The 17,367-nt window shown below is 44.2% G+C and overlaps 1 protein-coding gene across 3 annotated transcripts in view; it reads right to left on the bottom strand.

Annotated features, from left to right (window-relative positions):
- Positions 1-17,367, bottom strand: part of USP32 (ubiquitin specific peptidase 32) — a 1,392,279-nt gene that overhangs the window by 45,908 nt on the left and 1,329,004 nt on the right. For all 3 annotated transcript variants that reach the window (XM_085649438.1, XM_085649439.1, XM_085649440.1), the window contains one exon: positions 6,293-6,385. In XM_085649438.1, the coding sequence (XP_085505564.1) occupies positions 6,293-6,385 (93 nt within the window). The remainder of the gene's footprint in view (positions 1-6,292; positions 6,386-17,367) is intronic.

Here is a 17,367-nt window from a genome sequence, read left to right as displayed (position 1 = left end):
CATAGAGTGTAGCTCTACGCTGAGGAATGTCTCTCAGAGACTCATAGCACAATCAGATCCTTTACTAGCATTGGTGTCTCTTCGAAGGCAGCAGAATTGGGCCTAGTAGCAACCATGACATCATTCCTGGCACTGTGAATGGAGCCACAGGTACTGTCAGATCCGCAGACAAAACTGGTCATGGACCGAGGTCTAAGGGTACAGCTGGCATCGAAGACAAAGTCGCAGATGGTAGACCAGCTGGAGGCTCTTGCATATCAATGGGGCCCGAAGGTTCTCCGCTGGGATGTGACATAGTACCAAAAAACATGTCCACAGCTAACTTAAGGTGTTGGAGTTGTTCCAGCGTCTCTACACATTTATATTCATAACAGGATCAGAATCGAAGCCGGCTCCGTAGGGGGAGAACACATTTGCGACCTAGGGTTGCCAGGTGCATCGCGCAAGTACAAAGTGCATGTTTACGCACCGCTTGCAGATTTTGGAAACACATAAATAAAAGATATTGTCATTTACAATGGCAATAGTTGAAATTCTTGCATTTGTGAGACCTATTTCATTGTCCATTTAAGCTAGAAACAGGTTATGCAGCAGATGATGAATTATGTGGAATGTGTGGCAAACCCATCATTATATGTAAAATGCTTCAGCTGTGGAATCACATAAATCAAGTGACTGTTGCAAAACCTATGCCTTGCAGTTTGCATGCAGGTCTTAGTGTTAAAAGCACTTACTGATTTACATAAAATAAAAATCTCACCTGCATGTTACAGGATGTGCTTTGCAGAATATAGATTAACCCTCTATGCTGCTTAATTAGTCAAGACTAGACAAAACACAGATCTCTCCAGCAAGTGCATTAACCACTAGTTATCTTGCTATTATTATTATTCCCTGAGATTTACTGGGCACGCAAAGATATCCACAGCAAAAGCCTTAAACCCATTAAATATTTTTAAATGCAGCTCTTGTGACAATTATAGCATGTCTTAAGATCTAATGTCACTTCTTATGATGTCACTTCCTTTGTGGTGGTGGAGTGCGATGGCGCTTCCTGTGATGTCACAGGCAATGTCATGCACCGTGATGTCACTTGCATATTGACTAACTTGGTTAGTCCACGCAACTTATTGTTTTAGGACTTCTGCCCTGATGTGGTTAATAATTCGCAGATTACAGTTAAAACAAATTGTGTCTAGCTCAAACAGATGAAAAAATCACTAAAATTGTATCAAAGCATGCTGCCGCACAGTGGAAGGCCTGTCGCAGTTCTCTACTGGTCACCCTTCTGTTGTTTTATTTTTGTATTTGGTTGTCAAAGTGGTATTAATGAGGTGAAACGTTTGTCTAGAATGAGTCAGAATGCGAAAAAAATGAGGTAACACTAAAACAAAATGTGCCTCGTTGCGTTACATAATTTTTCTCATCTTGCCACATAATTTAGGTCAACACTGCCACATAATCCCAGTGGTTCAGCCTACACCTTCAAAATTGTAAAATGAAACTATTTCTATCTCACTTGCACAGTAGCAGGTGTCAATATAACTGGATTAGATACACAACAAAAAGCGAGTAGGTTAACTTGAAAAGATTATTGGTCTTGAATTTCTGAATAATATTTTGTATTCCATTTCAAAGAGTACATCAATCACCTCCACAGATTTCATCACAAGTTATTAAGGCGATGCTTTCCCTTAAATCACGATTTTCATAAAAGACTATTTGGAAAAGTGTAATGGTAATGAAGGAAGTCATTAACACACACCCAGTCTGCAGTTACAGGTTTTTTTTGTAAAGCACATAGGAATGCCTGCAGTCCACTAAATTGCAAACGTACGTTAAAAACTTTAACGGCGGTGTAGGATGAACTGATTTGGAAAGGGGACAATTTAAAGGAGCTTGTAAGAAAGAAGCGTGTGCCAGGTAGAGATGAACACATGCACTACTTGGGCGCCACAAAAACACATTATTGAGTATGGCGGCAATGTTGCAAGTGAATGATGTGATTCGAAAAGCACCCTGTCTCGACCGCACTGACTCATTGGCATGTTTAGAAAGCCTGGTAAAAGCTGCTATTCAGGCTATTATGTTGAAAGGGGTAGGTTCTCAGTGAAAACGGCAGAAAAATAGTATTCAACACAAATAACTCTAGAGCAATATGCACGTAGAGTCTACATTGTAGAGTATCGCCACTGGCTGCACTTAATGTGAACCTCATGCTGGCTCCACAGAGAATGCACTTCTACATGGTACAGCTTGTGTCCATCTTGGAATAATGGGAGGTCTGTACACTAGTTGGTGAACAAACTTATCAGCGACAAATGAGTTCCACTATGTTCCAATGGGAATACCTTAAAGGGTGAAAATTGGCATGATAGCGCTCCTTTTACAGATATGAAACGGTGTTCTTGTCACCCTAATTAGTTCGCTCTTCCTGCTTTCAGTTCTATTCTACAGGGAAGAGGTGGAAAAAACGATCTCGCGCAGCTGCCTGTTTGGAAGTATCTAGTTGACGATTCACTCTTACCGGGTGACTGTCTATTGCATTCAGGCTCACGCAATAAAACGTAAAGTGAAATCAATTTTACATAAAGGACTTTAGAAGTTTCTCCTCCACCAACCATCAACCTGCCTCACACACAATACCAGTGACAGGGCGAAGTTCGAAAAGTTTCCTAAAATGAAATTCACCAGAGCGTAAACCACAGTGGGCAATCCAAAGATAGATAGATAAGTGGGAAGCCAAGACAGCGCTGCACACTTCTATGATGAAAACAAGCACTGCCAAATAAAAAAAAAAAAAAAAAAAAAAAAAAAAAAAAAGAGAGTTCTCACACACAACAACTGAAGAATCAAAGTGTAAGGAAACCGTACTTTACCGGTGCGCCTAAGCCTGCAGGTAAGTGACGTATCGGCAAAACCAACGAGAAGGACAATGGAGGTAACCAATGGTAAGTACAGACAGGAAAAAAGTCGGATTATTGATTACTGCAGGTCTTGCAGACAGCGCATGCGCGCTGTAGCTCAACCTAAAAAAATGAATTTAAGAATATTCGCACTTAAAATCTTGCATCAAGCTTCCTGAAAGGCTCTGAGAAGCTGCATTTTAGGTGCGACAACAGTGGGGCACGGCAGGTACACAGATATATATATATATATATATATATGCGTTTCACCAAATTTCCTAAACTGCTTTCCAACAGGCGGGACACGGACACCAGTTAAGTGCTGCAATTGTTTCTTTATTTGCTGATGCTCAGCATGGCAGATGACGCGTTTCGCCCATCCAGTGGGTTTGATCACATGACAAGACAAAGTCCATCATCGCTTTTAAGCACCTTCACCATATATACATCACGTGATTAATGAAAATAAAATAAATATTCGTACTTTGGACATGGTCAATCATAGAATGTAACAATGCAGAGGGATATATATAGCAGCAGGAATTCATTGTATGACAAATATATTCATTGGTTAAATCCATTCATGGGATTAAAGTGCCCAGTGCTTGAAAACATTAGAATGAGCTGGAAAAGAATTGTGTATATACGCATCATATTCTTTAACGATCTGACTTTAAAATACTGATTGTAGAATAGGTGTTGCTAAAATGTATGCTCTAATTGACATAAAACCTAGCAGTATGTACATTGAATATAATGGTTTCATTCCTATTAACATTATTACTGGATTTTCAGGTTTGTTTTTTCAGAAGGCATAAATAATATATTAAATATTCTTTGTTTAAAACAACATCTATGGAAACAGTCTAAAATCATGCTCAGCCTCTGGGGATCATTCTTTAGTCAAAGATGACAACGTACACACTCTAATCCTCAGAATATTAATTAATATGATCCTGCATAATAATTTCTCCAAAGCTGATACTAATTGACCCTGACACCCAAGACAAGAATAAAGTTCTGAAAAGTGCATTCAAAGTGACTAAGTAAAAACGAACTCAAACTAAAATTAAACTATTAGAAGAATTGGAAGCGGTATCTCAAAGGATTACTTATTTTGTCAGCTAGCTTTAAAAACTAAGATAATTACTAATTTCAATAAATAAACTGCAGAAGGTGTTTTAATTAGGGACTTTCTTTGGGAGACCTGGAGAACTTGAATAGATAACAGCCGTCATACTATAGTTCCAATTATCATACCTGGATGGGGAGTATCAGGGACCAAACTTCACAGAATAAAAACAATGGAGTCTAAGTATCCCATATTTAAGGGAATATTAAAATGAATAAAAACAGTCATATAAATATTTCATAAATATATATAGATATAAATATTCATAGAAATCAAAGAAAGTTGTACAATTCTTCCCCATTGTTTAATCCATTCAGTATAAATTTGGCCTCTAATTGTCTTAAAGCTCTTTCTCTATTTCCTCCCCTTCTCATTGGTGGTATTGTAGCTATGACTAAATATCTTAAATCATCTAATTTGTTGTGGTGCACAGTCTTAAAATGTCTAGCCACCGAGTAGGTCAAATCTGAGTTGACGATGGCTCTGAGATGTTGAAGAATGCGCACATAAACTTGCAACTTGTTGCTACCTACGTATTGTAGCCCACAAGTGCAGCTCAATAAGTAGACTGCATATTCAGTGCGACAATTATATCTAGCTTGGAGTTTACTGGAATCAGGGCCAAAAACCGTAGTGTATTGTGATGTGTTGACCCCAAATTTGCACACTCTGCAAGTATTGCATTTAATAAATCCATTGCGAGGTGCTAACCACATAGTGCTAGATTTAACTGCATTGGTGATAAACTCAGTGCTAGATTTAACTAGAGCATTGTGCATCGATTTAGGCTTTCTAAAGTTCAAAGCTGGAGGGGTTGAAAACAGTTGATTTAAAACCATATCTGTTTGCAGGATTGGCCAATGTTTGTTAATTATGGTCCTGATATTTTTGTTTTGGCTACTAAATGTGGTTACAAATATCATTACAGTGTTCTCTTTACTAGAATTTGAATGGGCAGCATTGTCACTGTTCAGCGGAATCATTTTATTAGTCAGTAGATTATCTCGGGATTTAGTTTTCACCTTGGTCAAAGCTAGATCAATGATCTTGTTACTGTAGCCCCTTGCTAAAAATCTGAGCCTGCTTTGTTTTACGCAGTTCTCAAAGGATGCTTCAGTACTACAAATTCTGCCATACCTTAGGAACTCCCCATATGGGATGCTTCTGATTAAATGGGACAGATGGAAACTCGACGCATGAAGTGTCGAGTTTCCAGCCGTACTATTTTTGTGCAAAGTCGTTTCTATTTGGTTATTGTCTATACAGACATGCACATCCAAAAAGTCAATAGATGTCTTATCGATCGTGGCAGTGAATTGTAGATTTAGGTCATTTACATTCAGGAGATTGATAAAAGCATTGCCCATTTCTTTAGTGCCCTTCCAAATAAAGAAAATGTTAATGTAACACATCTGGCAAATGATGCGTTCATCCCAAACATTCCTATGTTGAGCTCTGAGAACCTGCTCCTCCCACCAACCCACATGCAAGCATGCATAGCTGGGGGAGAAGCAGGCTCCCATCGCAACTCCTCTGACTTGATGGTAAATATCCTTGTTGAACATGAAGTAATTATTGTGGAAGCAAAAAGAAATCATATCAATAATAAGTTTTCCATGTTGGAATAGTTCAATAGGTCTATTTTCCAAAAAGCATTGAACTGCATTAATACCGTCAATATGGTTTATACTAGTATACAATGCCCAAATGTCCAAAGTTACCAAACAGTAGTCATATATATAGGTACATGGACAAGCTTCAGGTCTGGAAAAGCAGATGTAAATCTTATTTCCAAGGGCACAGAGGATTACAGCTGTACACTTGAAACACTGAGGATTTAGAACAAGTTGTCAAATCTAGTTCAGTATAGCAATAATTAAAGGCAACAGAGGCAGAACAACATAGTAGACAGTGAGAAGGAGTTTTAAAAACCCAAAACAGCATTAATGCAAAACAGATAACCACCACAGCTGCAAGCATATATTGGCAACATTCAATGGACTTTAAGCTTCTAATATTTACATCACTGCCTTAATTAAACCATTGTTAGGTAAGGGTTAATTCCACTATGCAAAATCTGGCTAAAGAGGAACCTACCGAAATAGAAAGGTAATTGGAAAAGCCAATGGGTACGAACGTCATGTAGACAAGGGTTAAGCAGTAGCAACGGGAAGACAGACATGGTAAAATTAGATATAAATGCGTTTGCATTTCCTCCGGCTACACAATTATTCATAACATCAGGTATTCTTACCTTGCAGCTGCTGTCGTTGTAGCAGTACCATTTTTCGTTTGGGTTTTTGGCATATGTTACATAATGACCCCCTCCCAAGATTCCTGAATGGCACTGAAATAAAAACAAAAAAGTACATGCATTTAACAATTTTGGGCTCGCTATCCTAACGTGTACCGTAAAACATAGTATGAGAGAAGCGTGAAAATTGAGACGAGAGTTGTACCCTGGCCAGAAGCGCAAAAATCCAAGATAATAACTGGCTAAAAAAGTTTGATAATCAGGCAACAATGATAGCCACCTGCAAAACAAAAATGCTTGGATTCTTCTTACCTAGTTACATAGAGGAGGGGATGGGAAGATGGTGCATGCAAGAAAGCATATCTATATATTTTTTAACATAAATAAAAGGTTTACGTGATATCATCATCTTACTAGCTTTCAGGAACACACAGAATTTTAAAAGAAAAAACATATTTATACCATAGTCATTGTTTTTTTGCTACTGTCTATTTTTTCGTAGTTTAAACCTCTTAGCAGTATGTGTTGGAGAAAGGTGTGAAACTCATGGGTGAACCCGGATAGCTATACATTAGTTTTCACAAATCGAAATTCCGAATTCTGCAAGGAGTCATTTGTGTAGATTGCTCATGGTTTTGGAGAAGAAAGGTTATTGCTGAAATAAACATTATACGTAGGAAAATATATCAATTACGTCCATCAGACCTGTATGGCTGCAGAGACGTATAGTGCTTGTTGGATGTGTAAAAACACGCAATGCCCAGAGCCAACAACTAGGCTGCAGCTTATAATGCATTTTTCATTGTGTATCAACCATGAGGCAAATAAGATGGCAAATCTAATGAATGAAAAATGGGTATGAAGTAAACCTATGTAATTTTGAAATGTGAACATACTGAATTTATTAATAGTAGTCATTTGTACACTTCTGAAGTTGGGGTTATCCATACTATCATCTGATTCAGAGGACATTTTTCAAAAAGTCCTCTTTCTTTCACATTGGCTCACATTTAGAAGTCAAAATTTTAGACAAATGGCAAAAATAAAAGTTCAACTTTTCGGTGTTCTCACACTTTTCCCAATAAAAATGCAACAGAAAATGCGGAGTGGAGACATCAAGTTTGAGAAATGACTCTTTTGGTAATGCGGGTAGGTGCAAAATTTGGCCCTGGGCTCAGACGCCACTAAAAGAAACCTACAAACCGAGGCATTTCTAAAAACTCAACACCAAAGGAGATAACTCTACTATTTCTTACCCACAATGTCCTGAAAACCTCAACTTTTGGCTAAAATCACAAATTTTCCTCACATCTCTCTGAGGGAAAAACTGTATTTTGTGATATATCCAGAAAATTCCTCCCACAAAGAGTTGACACTTCTCCCAACAAAAACTGTACCACAGTTGTGAGGCTGGGTCTAGCACCTCACTGGCAGCTGCGGAGGATTGGCGAGAGGATGGAGGCATGCAGTGGGAGCTGGGGTGAGGTGTGATTGTGGCCAAGGCAGAGAAAGACATGGAGCAAGGTGGCATTAAACAATTTGCCCAGGGGTGGTGGTGAACCTCACTGCGGCTTGTGAGCTATTGTTTTGCTGCACCACTGCTAACCCTGCCATAGAATAAATGATGCCTTCTCACATAGTTTATTGAAGAAAACAGTGGTGACTTAAAATATGTCTGGATCCAACTGTAGCCCAACAGCAGATTTGACATGTACGGCAGAGGAAAATAAGCATTGGCAAAGACAATAGGTATTGCCTTTTGGACCTATTTGCTCTGTCAATGTTGTTTGCTGGCTGGGAGAAACACACAAAGGGGAAAGAGCAACGTGGAGCTTGGGGGTGGAATGTTGGGCGGGATTTATTATTGGGAGGGAGAGGAAACTCACAATACAGTGGACATCGTAGATCTCTCTGGTGGGGGGGGAGGGTTGCACGGAGAAGCACACGAGGGAGAGAGAAACAGAGCATGGGGGTGTCACGGAGCACAAGGAGGGGGTATCACGGAGCACAAGAAGGAGAGTTTTGCAATGGAGGGAAGCATACATGGGAGAGAACATCACAGATGGTGGAGGGTATTTTGCAGGTGGGGAGCATAGGAGGGAAAGAGCAACACAGAGTGAGGGAAGCATACAAGTTGTGGTGTGATTTGCACAGGAAAAGCACAAGAGGGAAAGTGCAACAGAGCACGGGGAGAAGCACACGAGGGAGAGAGCATGAGAGAGAGAGCGCATCATTGAGCGTGGGGAATTTTGAGGGGGAAGAACCACGAGGGGAGAGCAACACAGAGGGGTGTGGTAGCACACAAAGAAGAGATTAAGGCTGAACACATGGGAAGGGTTTATGGTGGAGGTAAAGCACACAAGGGAGCTAGAAAACAAATGCACTTTTATTAAGTGCTTAATCAAAACGAAAAAGGAGGTCCCTAAAAACGCAGTAGAAGGACACTAGTCAGCTATGCAAAAGGACAGCAACTAGACTATGTTTCAGGCGAGGGACAAACACAATAATAGGAAGACAGGTAAATGAATAAGAAGCAAGCAAATGAGAAGGGCAATAAAACCAACCGATGGCAAGCAATGGACAGACTGAAAGCCCCCTTTAAGTTCACAATAGGTCTTTCACAACTAGACAGGCTGCACTTTCTGATGGGCAAGACCTAAAAGGCAGGGGAGAAAGCTGAACCAATTGAAATAGTCAATCACTCTGGCCCCTCCAAAAGTGCAGCCCGTAAGGGAGGGGGAGGAGATCACAGAAATTATAACATGCATCATTTACTCAGGTAGACTCCAGTTCCCTTATTATGTCCTCTCCTTATCTCCCTTCTTTTCCACAGGTTCTTCATCACCCTTACTGGGCATAATTGTGCAGCTACTGCACAATTAACTTTACAATCCGAGGTAGATCTAAAGTACCCATCCGCAGTAAGGGATTAAGAAAGTAATTGACAACACTTATCAACATGAAGTACCAGTAGCTCTTATTACCTCTGCAGTATGAGAACAACAAGTGAACTCTCTTGTTTTCTGAAATGAGGAACACATGATTAAGAATGCAGAATGCATAAAATGGCGAAAAAGAAAGGGGAACGTAAAAAATACTCAGGGGAGAGGGTAGAGGAGGACAAACGCCTTTGGCTGAGTTTACTAGAAGGGTATGAGGCTCTTGCAGTGTGCCAAGCTCATCACCAAGACAGAATAAACAAAACGGCTCACATGCATCAAACATAAAACCGAGAAAGAAAATTATACTTGAAAAACTGAGCCTTAGATGTGTAACAATAATAAATGTAATACAAGAGAATTACAGACCACTAAAGAAAATGTGAGTGTAGAGAAAAGGCAAGCGTAGCACCATCAATGCAGCAATTAAGAAAAATATCATGGTACAGAAGCACAGTAATATCTCAATGTGGTAGGGGGGGATGATCATGGGTATAGGGGATCCAGGCCCTTGGGTAAAGTGGAAGGATTGTCAATAGAAAGTTAGAAACAGACTTTGGATTATTCTCGCAGAAGTCTCTGCTTCTTTTATTATCGTTTTTTCTACTCTTCCTTGATTTAGGAATAGAAAGTGCGTGAAACATGTAAGGGTAAACACAAGAGTTTTCAGTGGTTCCGGGTAGGCAGTAGTCTTCCCTTGAGGAATCGGGAATCCCCTTCTCGGTGTTTCCTCCTCGGATTGTTCTTTACAGGACTCCGGCCCCGAAAATAGAAACAGACAACAGAGAAGCCGGGGTTAGTTGGTTTGTCCTTGAGGTATTGTCTTTGTGCTACCACCACCAGGAGAGAGATTGAAACGTGGTTCAAGAAAAGAAGAAAAATTAACTAAAGGTGAAATGGACCGAACAATATTGGGGTCACGGGTAAGACAGTGGCTAGGAGTGGTGATCATAAAAGCCCACTTGTGCCCGGTTACAACCCCATGCAACCCCGACTGGTCCAGCACCAAAAAGATCCCCTTTTGTTCACTTGCCTTGGGCCACAACCCCGGGGCTGGGCCGCGGCGTCTGGACCCGGGGCGTCCTCTGTTGTAGCTGGGCCTCCGGGTTCTTCCGCTTCCCACTGTGCCGGGATACTCTGTTCCTCGGTACCGCTGGGCTCCTCTCGCTCTTCCTCCCGCTCGGGTCTTTTTGTTTGCGCTTTTCTCCTCTTCGGTCCTTCTTCCGTTCTACTCCCGTCGTCCACCTCCTTCACTCGCCTCTCTTCCTGTCGGGTGCCGCCTCCTGCTTCGGTCTCCGCCTTTATACTCTCCTGGACCGCCCCGATCTCCGCCTCCATGTCGTCGCTCCACCAGTCCCGTAAGGGTGACGCGGATGACGTCGGCTGATGTAGAAGGCGAGACAGCGCCACTAGACCTGTACGGAGTCGCGGTCTATCTCGACTGAGTTCCGGTGTTCTGGCTCGTCGGGACAATCACAATCACAAGCACCTACCACAAGGCGATTCGCACTACTCGAGCCTCCTTCTACGCAAAGGAAATCGAACGCAGCTCCAATCCCACCAAAACCATTTTCAACTTAGTCCAAAATCTCCAGAAAATCCCCAATCCAGGCTCTTGCATCACCTCCCTGAAACAATGCGAGGACCTTGCCACCTTTTTTACTGAAAAGGTGAGGAAGATCTACGCGTCCTTTCCACAAGACGATGCTACGCCCACTAACACCCCCCATCCGACGGCAGAGACATCAAAACTGCTAAGAATACCCGACATATCCCTCGACGACCTTTCTAAACTATGTAGACAGGTCAAGTCTGTTTCCCCAGCAGACCCCATGCGACCGTCCAAATTCTTGGAATCACTTGACTTCTTCCTCCCCCCGCTTGCCAAACTACTCAATCTCTCCTTTTCCTCAGCGGTGGTCCCCACCTGTTGGAAATCTGCTTGGGTTTCACCCATCATCAAAAAACCCACATTGGACCCCAATAAACCAGAAAATTTCCGGCCTATTTCACTGCTCCCCTGGACGTCAAAACTGGCTGAAGCTCATGTCAACAAAATACTATCCCATCACATGCAGCAAAACCATGTCCTGGACCCTTCCCAAAACGTCTTCAGGCCAGGTCACAGCACTGAGTCGGCTCTGCTGACCACTACGGAGCACCTTTGAGGTATCCTAGACGCCGGTCAAAGTGCCGCGCTGATCCTGTTGGATCTCAGCGCGGCCTTTGACACGGTCTCACACAACATCTTGCTTAAACGACTTGAGGCCATTGGGATTGGCGAATTAGCCCTTGAATGGTTCCAGTCCTTCTTAAAAGACAGGTCCTTTCAAGTTTCAGCCCCACCCTACATCTCTCAACCCCACTCCATCGGGCAAGGGGTCCCCCAGGGGTCGGCGCTTAGCCCATCCCTATTTAACCTATACGTTCAGCCTCTCGCAGTGGTGGCAAAAGAGTGGGACCTTACGCTGGTGTCGTACGCTGACGACACACAGCTGGTCATCACACTCTCAGAAGGTCCATCACCTTCGGCAACCAAATTCAGAGATGGCCTCGCAGCAGTTGCTAGGTGGATGACACTCAACTGCTTGCAGCTAAATGCCGGGAAAACGGAGGTCCTCCTCCTGGGAAAAAACCCCACCCTTTGGAACCATCATTGGTGGCCCTCTGTGCTTGGCCCCACCCCCGTGCCAAAAGATGTCGTCAAAAACCTAGGTGTCTGGCTCGACCCCTCACTTAGCTTTCAGTCCCACACGAAGAAAGTGGCAGCTACGTGTGTGGGTCTCATGAGGAGCCTCAACCCCATACTTGGATTCTTTGACTCCAAAACCCGCCAACTCATTATACAATCTATGATTCTTGCCCGGCTGGATTATGCCAATGTCTTACTCTTGGGGGCAAACAAAGCTGAACTAGCAAGACTGCAACGTATCCAGAACTCGGCCGCCAGAGCAGTGGTTGGTCTCCCACGTAGGTGCTCTGCCAGAGCCACCATCCGTAATTTGCACTGGCTGCCAATTGAATCTCGGATCCACTTTAAAACCCTGACCATGGCATTTAAAATTCTCAACTCTGATTGTCCTGAACTCCTGCGCCCGCTTCTGGTACCATACACGCCCCAGCGCAACTTGCGCTCACTGGGACAACACCTCGTGATGGTCCCCCGAACTAAGCTCTGCAGACAGGGTGGACGTTCCTTCAAAGTCTTAGGGGCTAAGCTATGGAACTCCCTACCTCTGCACAACCGTACCCAAACCAATCTGATCGCTTTCCGAAAGGAACTCAAAACCCATCTCTTCTCTGTCATCTAATTCCTCTGTTGGTCCCCCCTCCCCTCAGGTACTGGTTAGGTCAGCGCCGGGACGCTCCGTTGCTGGGGCAGCTGTTTGCGCTTTAACAAATAAATAACATAACATAACATAACAAGCACCTAATCCTGAATGTTGCTAATAAGGCAAATAGGCACAAATAAGAACAAGGAAGCCTTATTCCTGGAAAGGAGCAAAACAAGGAAACATGTAATAGTTTAATAGAAATCCATGAGGTGCCCGCTCCTGACCCGCTATGAACACGTTACTTATCTTTGGTAACGCCTTATTTGGTAAAGACTCTATCTAGCCGTACATTTCTTACCTTAGAATATTCCCCAGGCATCAGATTGGATTTGGAAATTTTCGGTGAGCAGTGCCCCTATGCGCCGATAGGTGGTATCATTCTGCTCTGCACCGCGCTGGAAGTCACGTGCATGGTGCCTATATAGGCATCACTCCAAGCCGCTGATGGCAGTTTCTTTTCGCGACATTCCACGCCAGAAGTGCGGAGCCACAAAGAACACTGGTGTGTTAAACTAGGGCCCTTAAAAGGGTAACAACCCTTAACTCTGAAATCAGTTCAGAGAGTGGGTAGGATGAATGGGTCAGTAACAAATCTACCAGATAAGGTGTTACCAAAGGTAAGTCTCATAAGTCTCCAAGATGGCTGCCCGGTGAGAAGCTCCGGCCGGGAGCTCCCGGCCAGACACAGCCTTTTTGGCTAATTTCCCCGTATTCCCATCTCCCCTGGGGACTAATCCACTCACCTGGGTCCTTGATGCTCCTCAATGCTCCATTCCAGCGCTTGTGAGCCCGAGATGCTCGTCGGAGTTGGCGCTTGAGGCTTCTTCCCGTGGAGTTCCAGAGCCAGCATGGAGGTGGAGCCACTCTGCTCGGCTATAGGCGTGTCTGGCCCAGGTATCTTGCCGCGGCCGACACCTACCCAGCCGGGCATGGGGCATTGCTCCCCTCCTAACTCCGCTGCTAGTCTTTGTCTTCCCCCTGCCTTGTCCTCTTCATTTCCTGGTTTGAGGGGCTGGACGGACACTTTCGCTTCATGGCCGATGCCCGGTGCCTAGCTGGAGGGTTGCTGAGGAGCAGGGCGGAGACCCCCCATCCTGTCTCTGGGCCCGATTGCTGCTGCCTTTCTCTTCAGCCAGCCCGCCTGCGTTGCCTCCTCGCTGGATTTATGGATTGACTTGGAGACACGGCGGAGGTGAGAGGGTGCCGGCGCCGCTCTCCGTGGCTGCTCAGAGCCCTTCATCCCTAAACCTCCAGGGCCGATCTGAGTCAGAGCGGAGGTTTGGAATCAGCACCGCTCTCCGCGACTACTCTTGAGCCCATCTTTCTGCTATTGTTCCGGTGAGACGCCCCCTCCTGCTTTGCCTTATCTTTGTTTTTGACTTTGCTGCCTCCCGTTCTGTGGTCAGCTACCTAGGCGCCCGTGGTCTTTCTTTCCTGACCCCTGGTCTCCGGATTGGACACCCCTGCCCCCGCTACTCATGGACGGTGCCGCTGTGACTTTGGGGTCGACTGCCTCCCTCCCTTTGGACTTGCTGGCTATGGTAGCCCTCTTCCTTGACTTTCGGACTTGGACATTTGCGCTCCCTACCACTTTCATTTTATAATTTGCTTCCTCTACTTCCTTTCTCTTAATCCGCCATTTTAGCAATCTCTGACCTCTTCCTCCGTCCCAGCGACCTTTCTATTGTCTCTCCTGTGCCTCTGACCCACTCCTCGCTGTCTTACTCGTTACTATCTGTTTCCCTCTCTCGTTTTGTCTCACTATCTTTCTCCTGTCCTTTTCTGCTTTCCTTCACCTTTCTCTGTTCCCCCTCTTCCCTCCTCTGCCCCTTCCCTCCCCTACCCCTTAGATTGTTCTTGTCTCTTACTTTCTGCCTCTTTTACAACTATCCCGCTACTTTTCGTTACCTCACCCAGCATCTTCGTTTTTTGCCATCCTCGAGTATTTTCATTTCCTTACCCCCTGTTTTTAAGTAATGTGTAATTTCATGTAATTTATTGTACTGCTGTGGTTACTCTTGTAAGCGCTCCGATACCTTCGGGTCTAGCCAGCGCTATATAAAACTCAAGTAAATAAATACAAATAAAGTAATGTAATGTAAACTGAACTTATATAGTGCACTGCAACCCAACGGGTATCCTGGCGCTGAGAAAGTACATGTTGTTATATAGTGTGGTTAATCATCCAACCAAAAATGACCTACGGGTGGAAAAGGAAACACAGTACGACATCTGAACAGATGGTGACACTGCCTTTATGAATTATTTCTCCCTCGGGAATAGCCTCGTCTTAAGCTTCTTCCTAAATTGCATCAGGTTCTCACTTTGCCTAATGTCGGTTGGAAGTTCATTCCACATTTGTGAGGCCACTGAGCTGAAGGCAAGGCAACCCCCCCCCCCCCCCCCCCCGTCCTCGTACGTTTAAACTTTGTGGTGTTTTCGATGAGCGGAGGTTTCTTGGGGGGGGGCGGTGTACCATGTACATTTTCTCTGCAGTGGTCTGGGACCCAGACCGTGTACTGCCTTAAAAACGATGCAGAGAGATGTAAAATGTATCCTCTGCCAAATCGGCAGCCAGTGAAGATCTCTTAGGGCCAGAGATGCAGAGGACCTGCGCTACAGGTTTAAAGCTAGTTTTGCTGCTATTGTTTGAATTCTCTGCAACTTTAGTACCAGGGAATTTGGAGCTCCAAGATACAGGGAGTTACAGTAATCCATCCTGCTCAGAATAACGCTCCTTATTACTTGTGTTCTGGCAGGAACTGGCAATAGCAGGAGAATTTTACGTAGTGCTCTAATTAATGAGACGCAGGTGCCAACAGTTTTGTTTATTTGTGAGTCCAGTTGAAGTTTATTATCCATCAGCACCCCCAGATTACGTACTGTTTTTTCAGGAATTAGCGGAGTATTTTAGGGGGTGATGAACAAGTTACTTACCTTCGGTAACGCTTTTTCTGGTGGATACAGTATCTGCCTGTGGATTCCTCAACTTGTGAATATCCCCTGCGCCAGCATTCCACAGAACCTTTTTTTTCCCCCAGCTCTCTATGCCGACGTGGACGTCATAATGCATCGGCTCCGCTAGCGACTCCGTATGACGTCACCGGAGCCATAAGAGAGCCACGTCGGCGTGATGACGTCAGTTCCACCCATTTTTTCCGTGCCTCCGAGGCGCACAAGTGGACCAACGACAGATTCAAGTATACATAGTATACAATATACAGCCAATATACATACTACATACAATAAAGCATAACAACATCTCAAGCAAGACATCTTTTCAGGTATACAAAGGTGGACAACGGGGAGGCGGGTGAGTCAGTGAGGAATCCACAGGCAGATACTGTATCCACCAGAAAAAGTGTTACCGAAGAACAAGTTACTTACCTTCGGTAACGCTTTTTCTGGTGGATATAGTATCTGCCTGTGGATTCCTCACCTTGTGAATATCCCCTGCGCCAGCATTCCACGGAACTTTTCTTTCCCAGCACTCCATGTCGACGTGGGCGACGTCACAATGCATCAGCTCCGCTCGCGACTCCGTACGACGTCACCGGAGCCATAAGAAGCCCACGTCGGCGTGATGACGTCAGTTCCACCCATTTTTTCCGAGCCTTCGAGGCGAACAGGTGGACTAACGACAGACTCAAAGTATACACAGTATACAATACACCAACACATATGCATAGCACACAAAGGAAAGGAATGCTAAATAAACAAGCATTTCCTCCACATGTACAAGAATGTATAAACACATATCAACAAGACCTTTTCCATGGTATATAAAGGTGGACAACAGGGAGGCGGGTGGGTCAGTGAGGAATCCACAGGCAGATACTGTATCCACCAGAAAAAGCGTTACCGAAGGTAAGTAACTTGTTCTTCTGATGCATACATCAGCCAGTGGATTCCTCACCTTGTGAATAGATTCCTACAGCAGTCCCCACTCCCGGAGGAGGGTGTCCACCTTCCTATACCAGAAAGTCTTGCAACACAGAGCGCGCGAAGTGGCCCTCCCTCCTCATCTCTGAGTCCAAGCAATAATGCTTTGCGAAGGTATGGAGGGAGGCCCAAGTCGCGGCCTTACAAATATCTGCCACAGGAACACCCCGGGCCAAAGCAGATGTAGATGACTTTGCTCTAGTCGAATGAGCTCTAATGCCCTCAGGAGGAGTCTTACCAGCCAGGGAGTAGCAGATCTTGATGGCAAGGATGATCCATCTCGATAGCGTGCGCTTGTGCACCGCTTTACCCTTTGAACGACCAACGTAGCCAATGAAGAGTTGGTCATCAAGACGAAAGTCTTTAGTCCTGTCCAGATAAAAACTCACAGCCCTCTTCGGCTCCAGGCGATGGAGTCTTTCCTCCTCTTTGGAAGGATGAGGAGGTCGCTGATGGCATTTAGACCAAGGATCTCCGTAACAAGCTGCTTCCCCCTGATTGAATATTTAGGGAATGGGGGTAATAAAATCAAATTTGTTTATAACCATCTATTGGTAGGTTTGCAGGACGATTTGGAGAAAACAGAATCTGCAATTGCAGGGAAATTAGGTGATCCCGATGTGGATGTAGATCTAGCACTCGCATTAAATAAGAGACTATTTCGATCATCTAATTTACGGGCTCAGCACTACAAAACGGTGTTTAATTTGTATTTTACTCCGGCAAAGTTGTATGTCTGGGGCCTGGTGGAGAATGATAAATGTCCTAGATGTGAAAATGGTACTGCGGATCTAATCCACATGTTTTACCAGTGTGATAAGCTTGCTATGATATTAAGGGAAATTTCTAATTTTCTGGA

The sequence above is a fragment of the Triturus cristatus genome, chromosome 3_2, assembly GCF_964204655.1.
Source record: "Triturus cristatus chromosome 3_2, aTriCri1.1, whole genome shotgun sequence".
NCBI lineage: Eukaryota > Metazoa > Chordata > Amphibia > Caudata > Salamandridae > Triturus > Triturus cristatus.
This window is presented reverse-complemented; position numbering and strand designations above follow the sequence as displayed.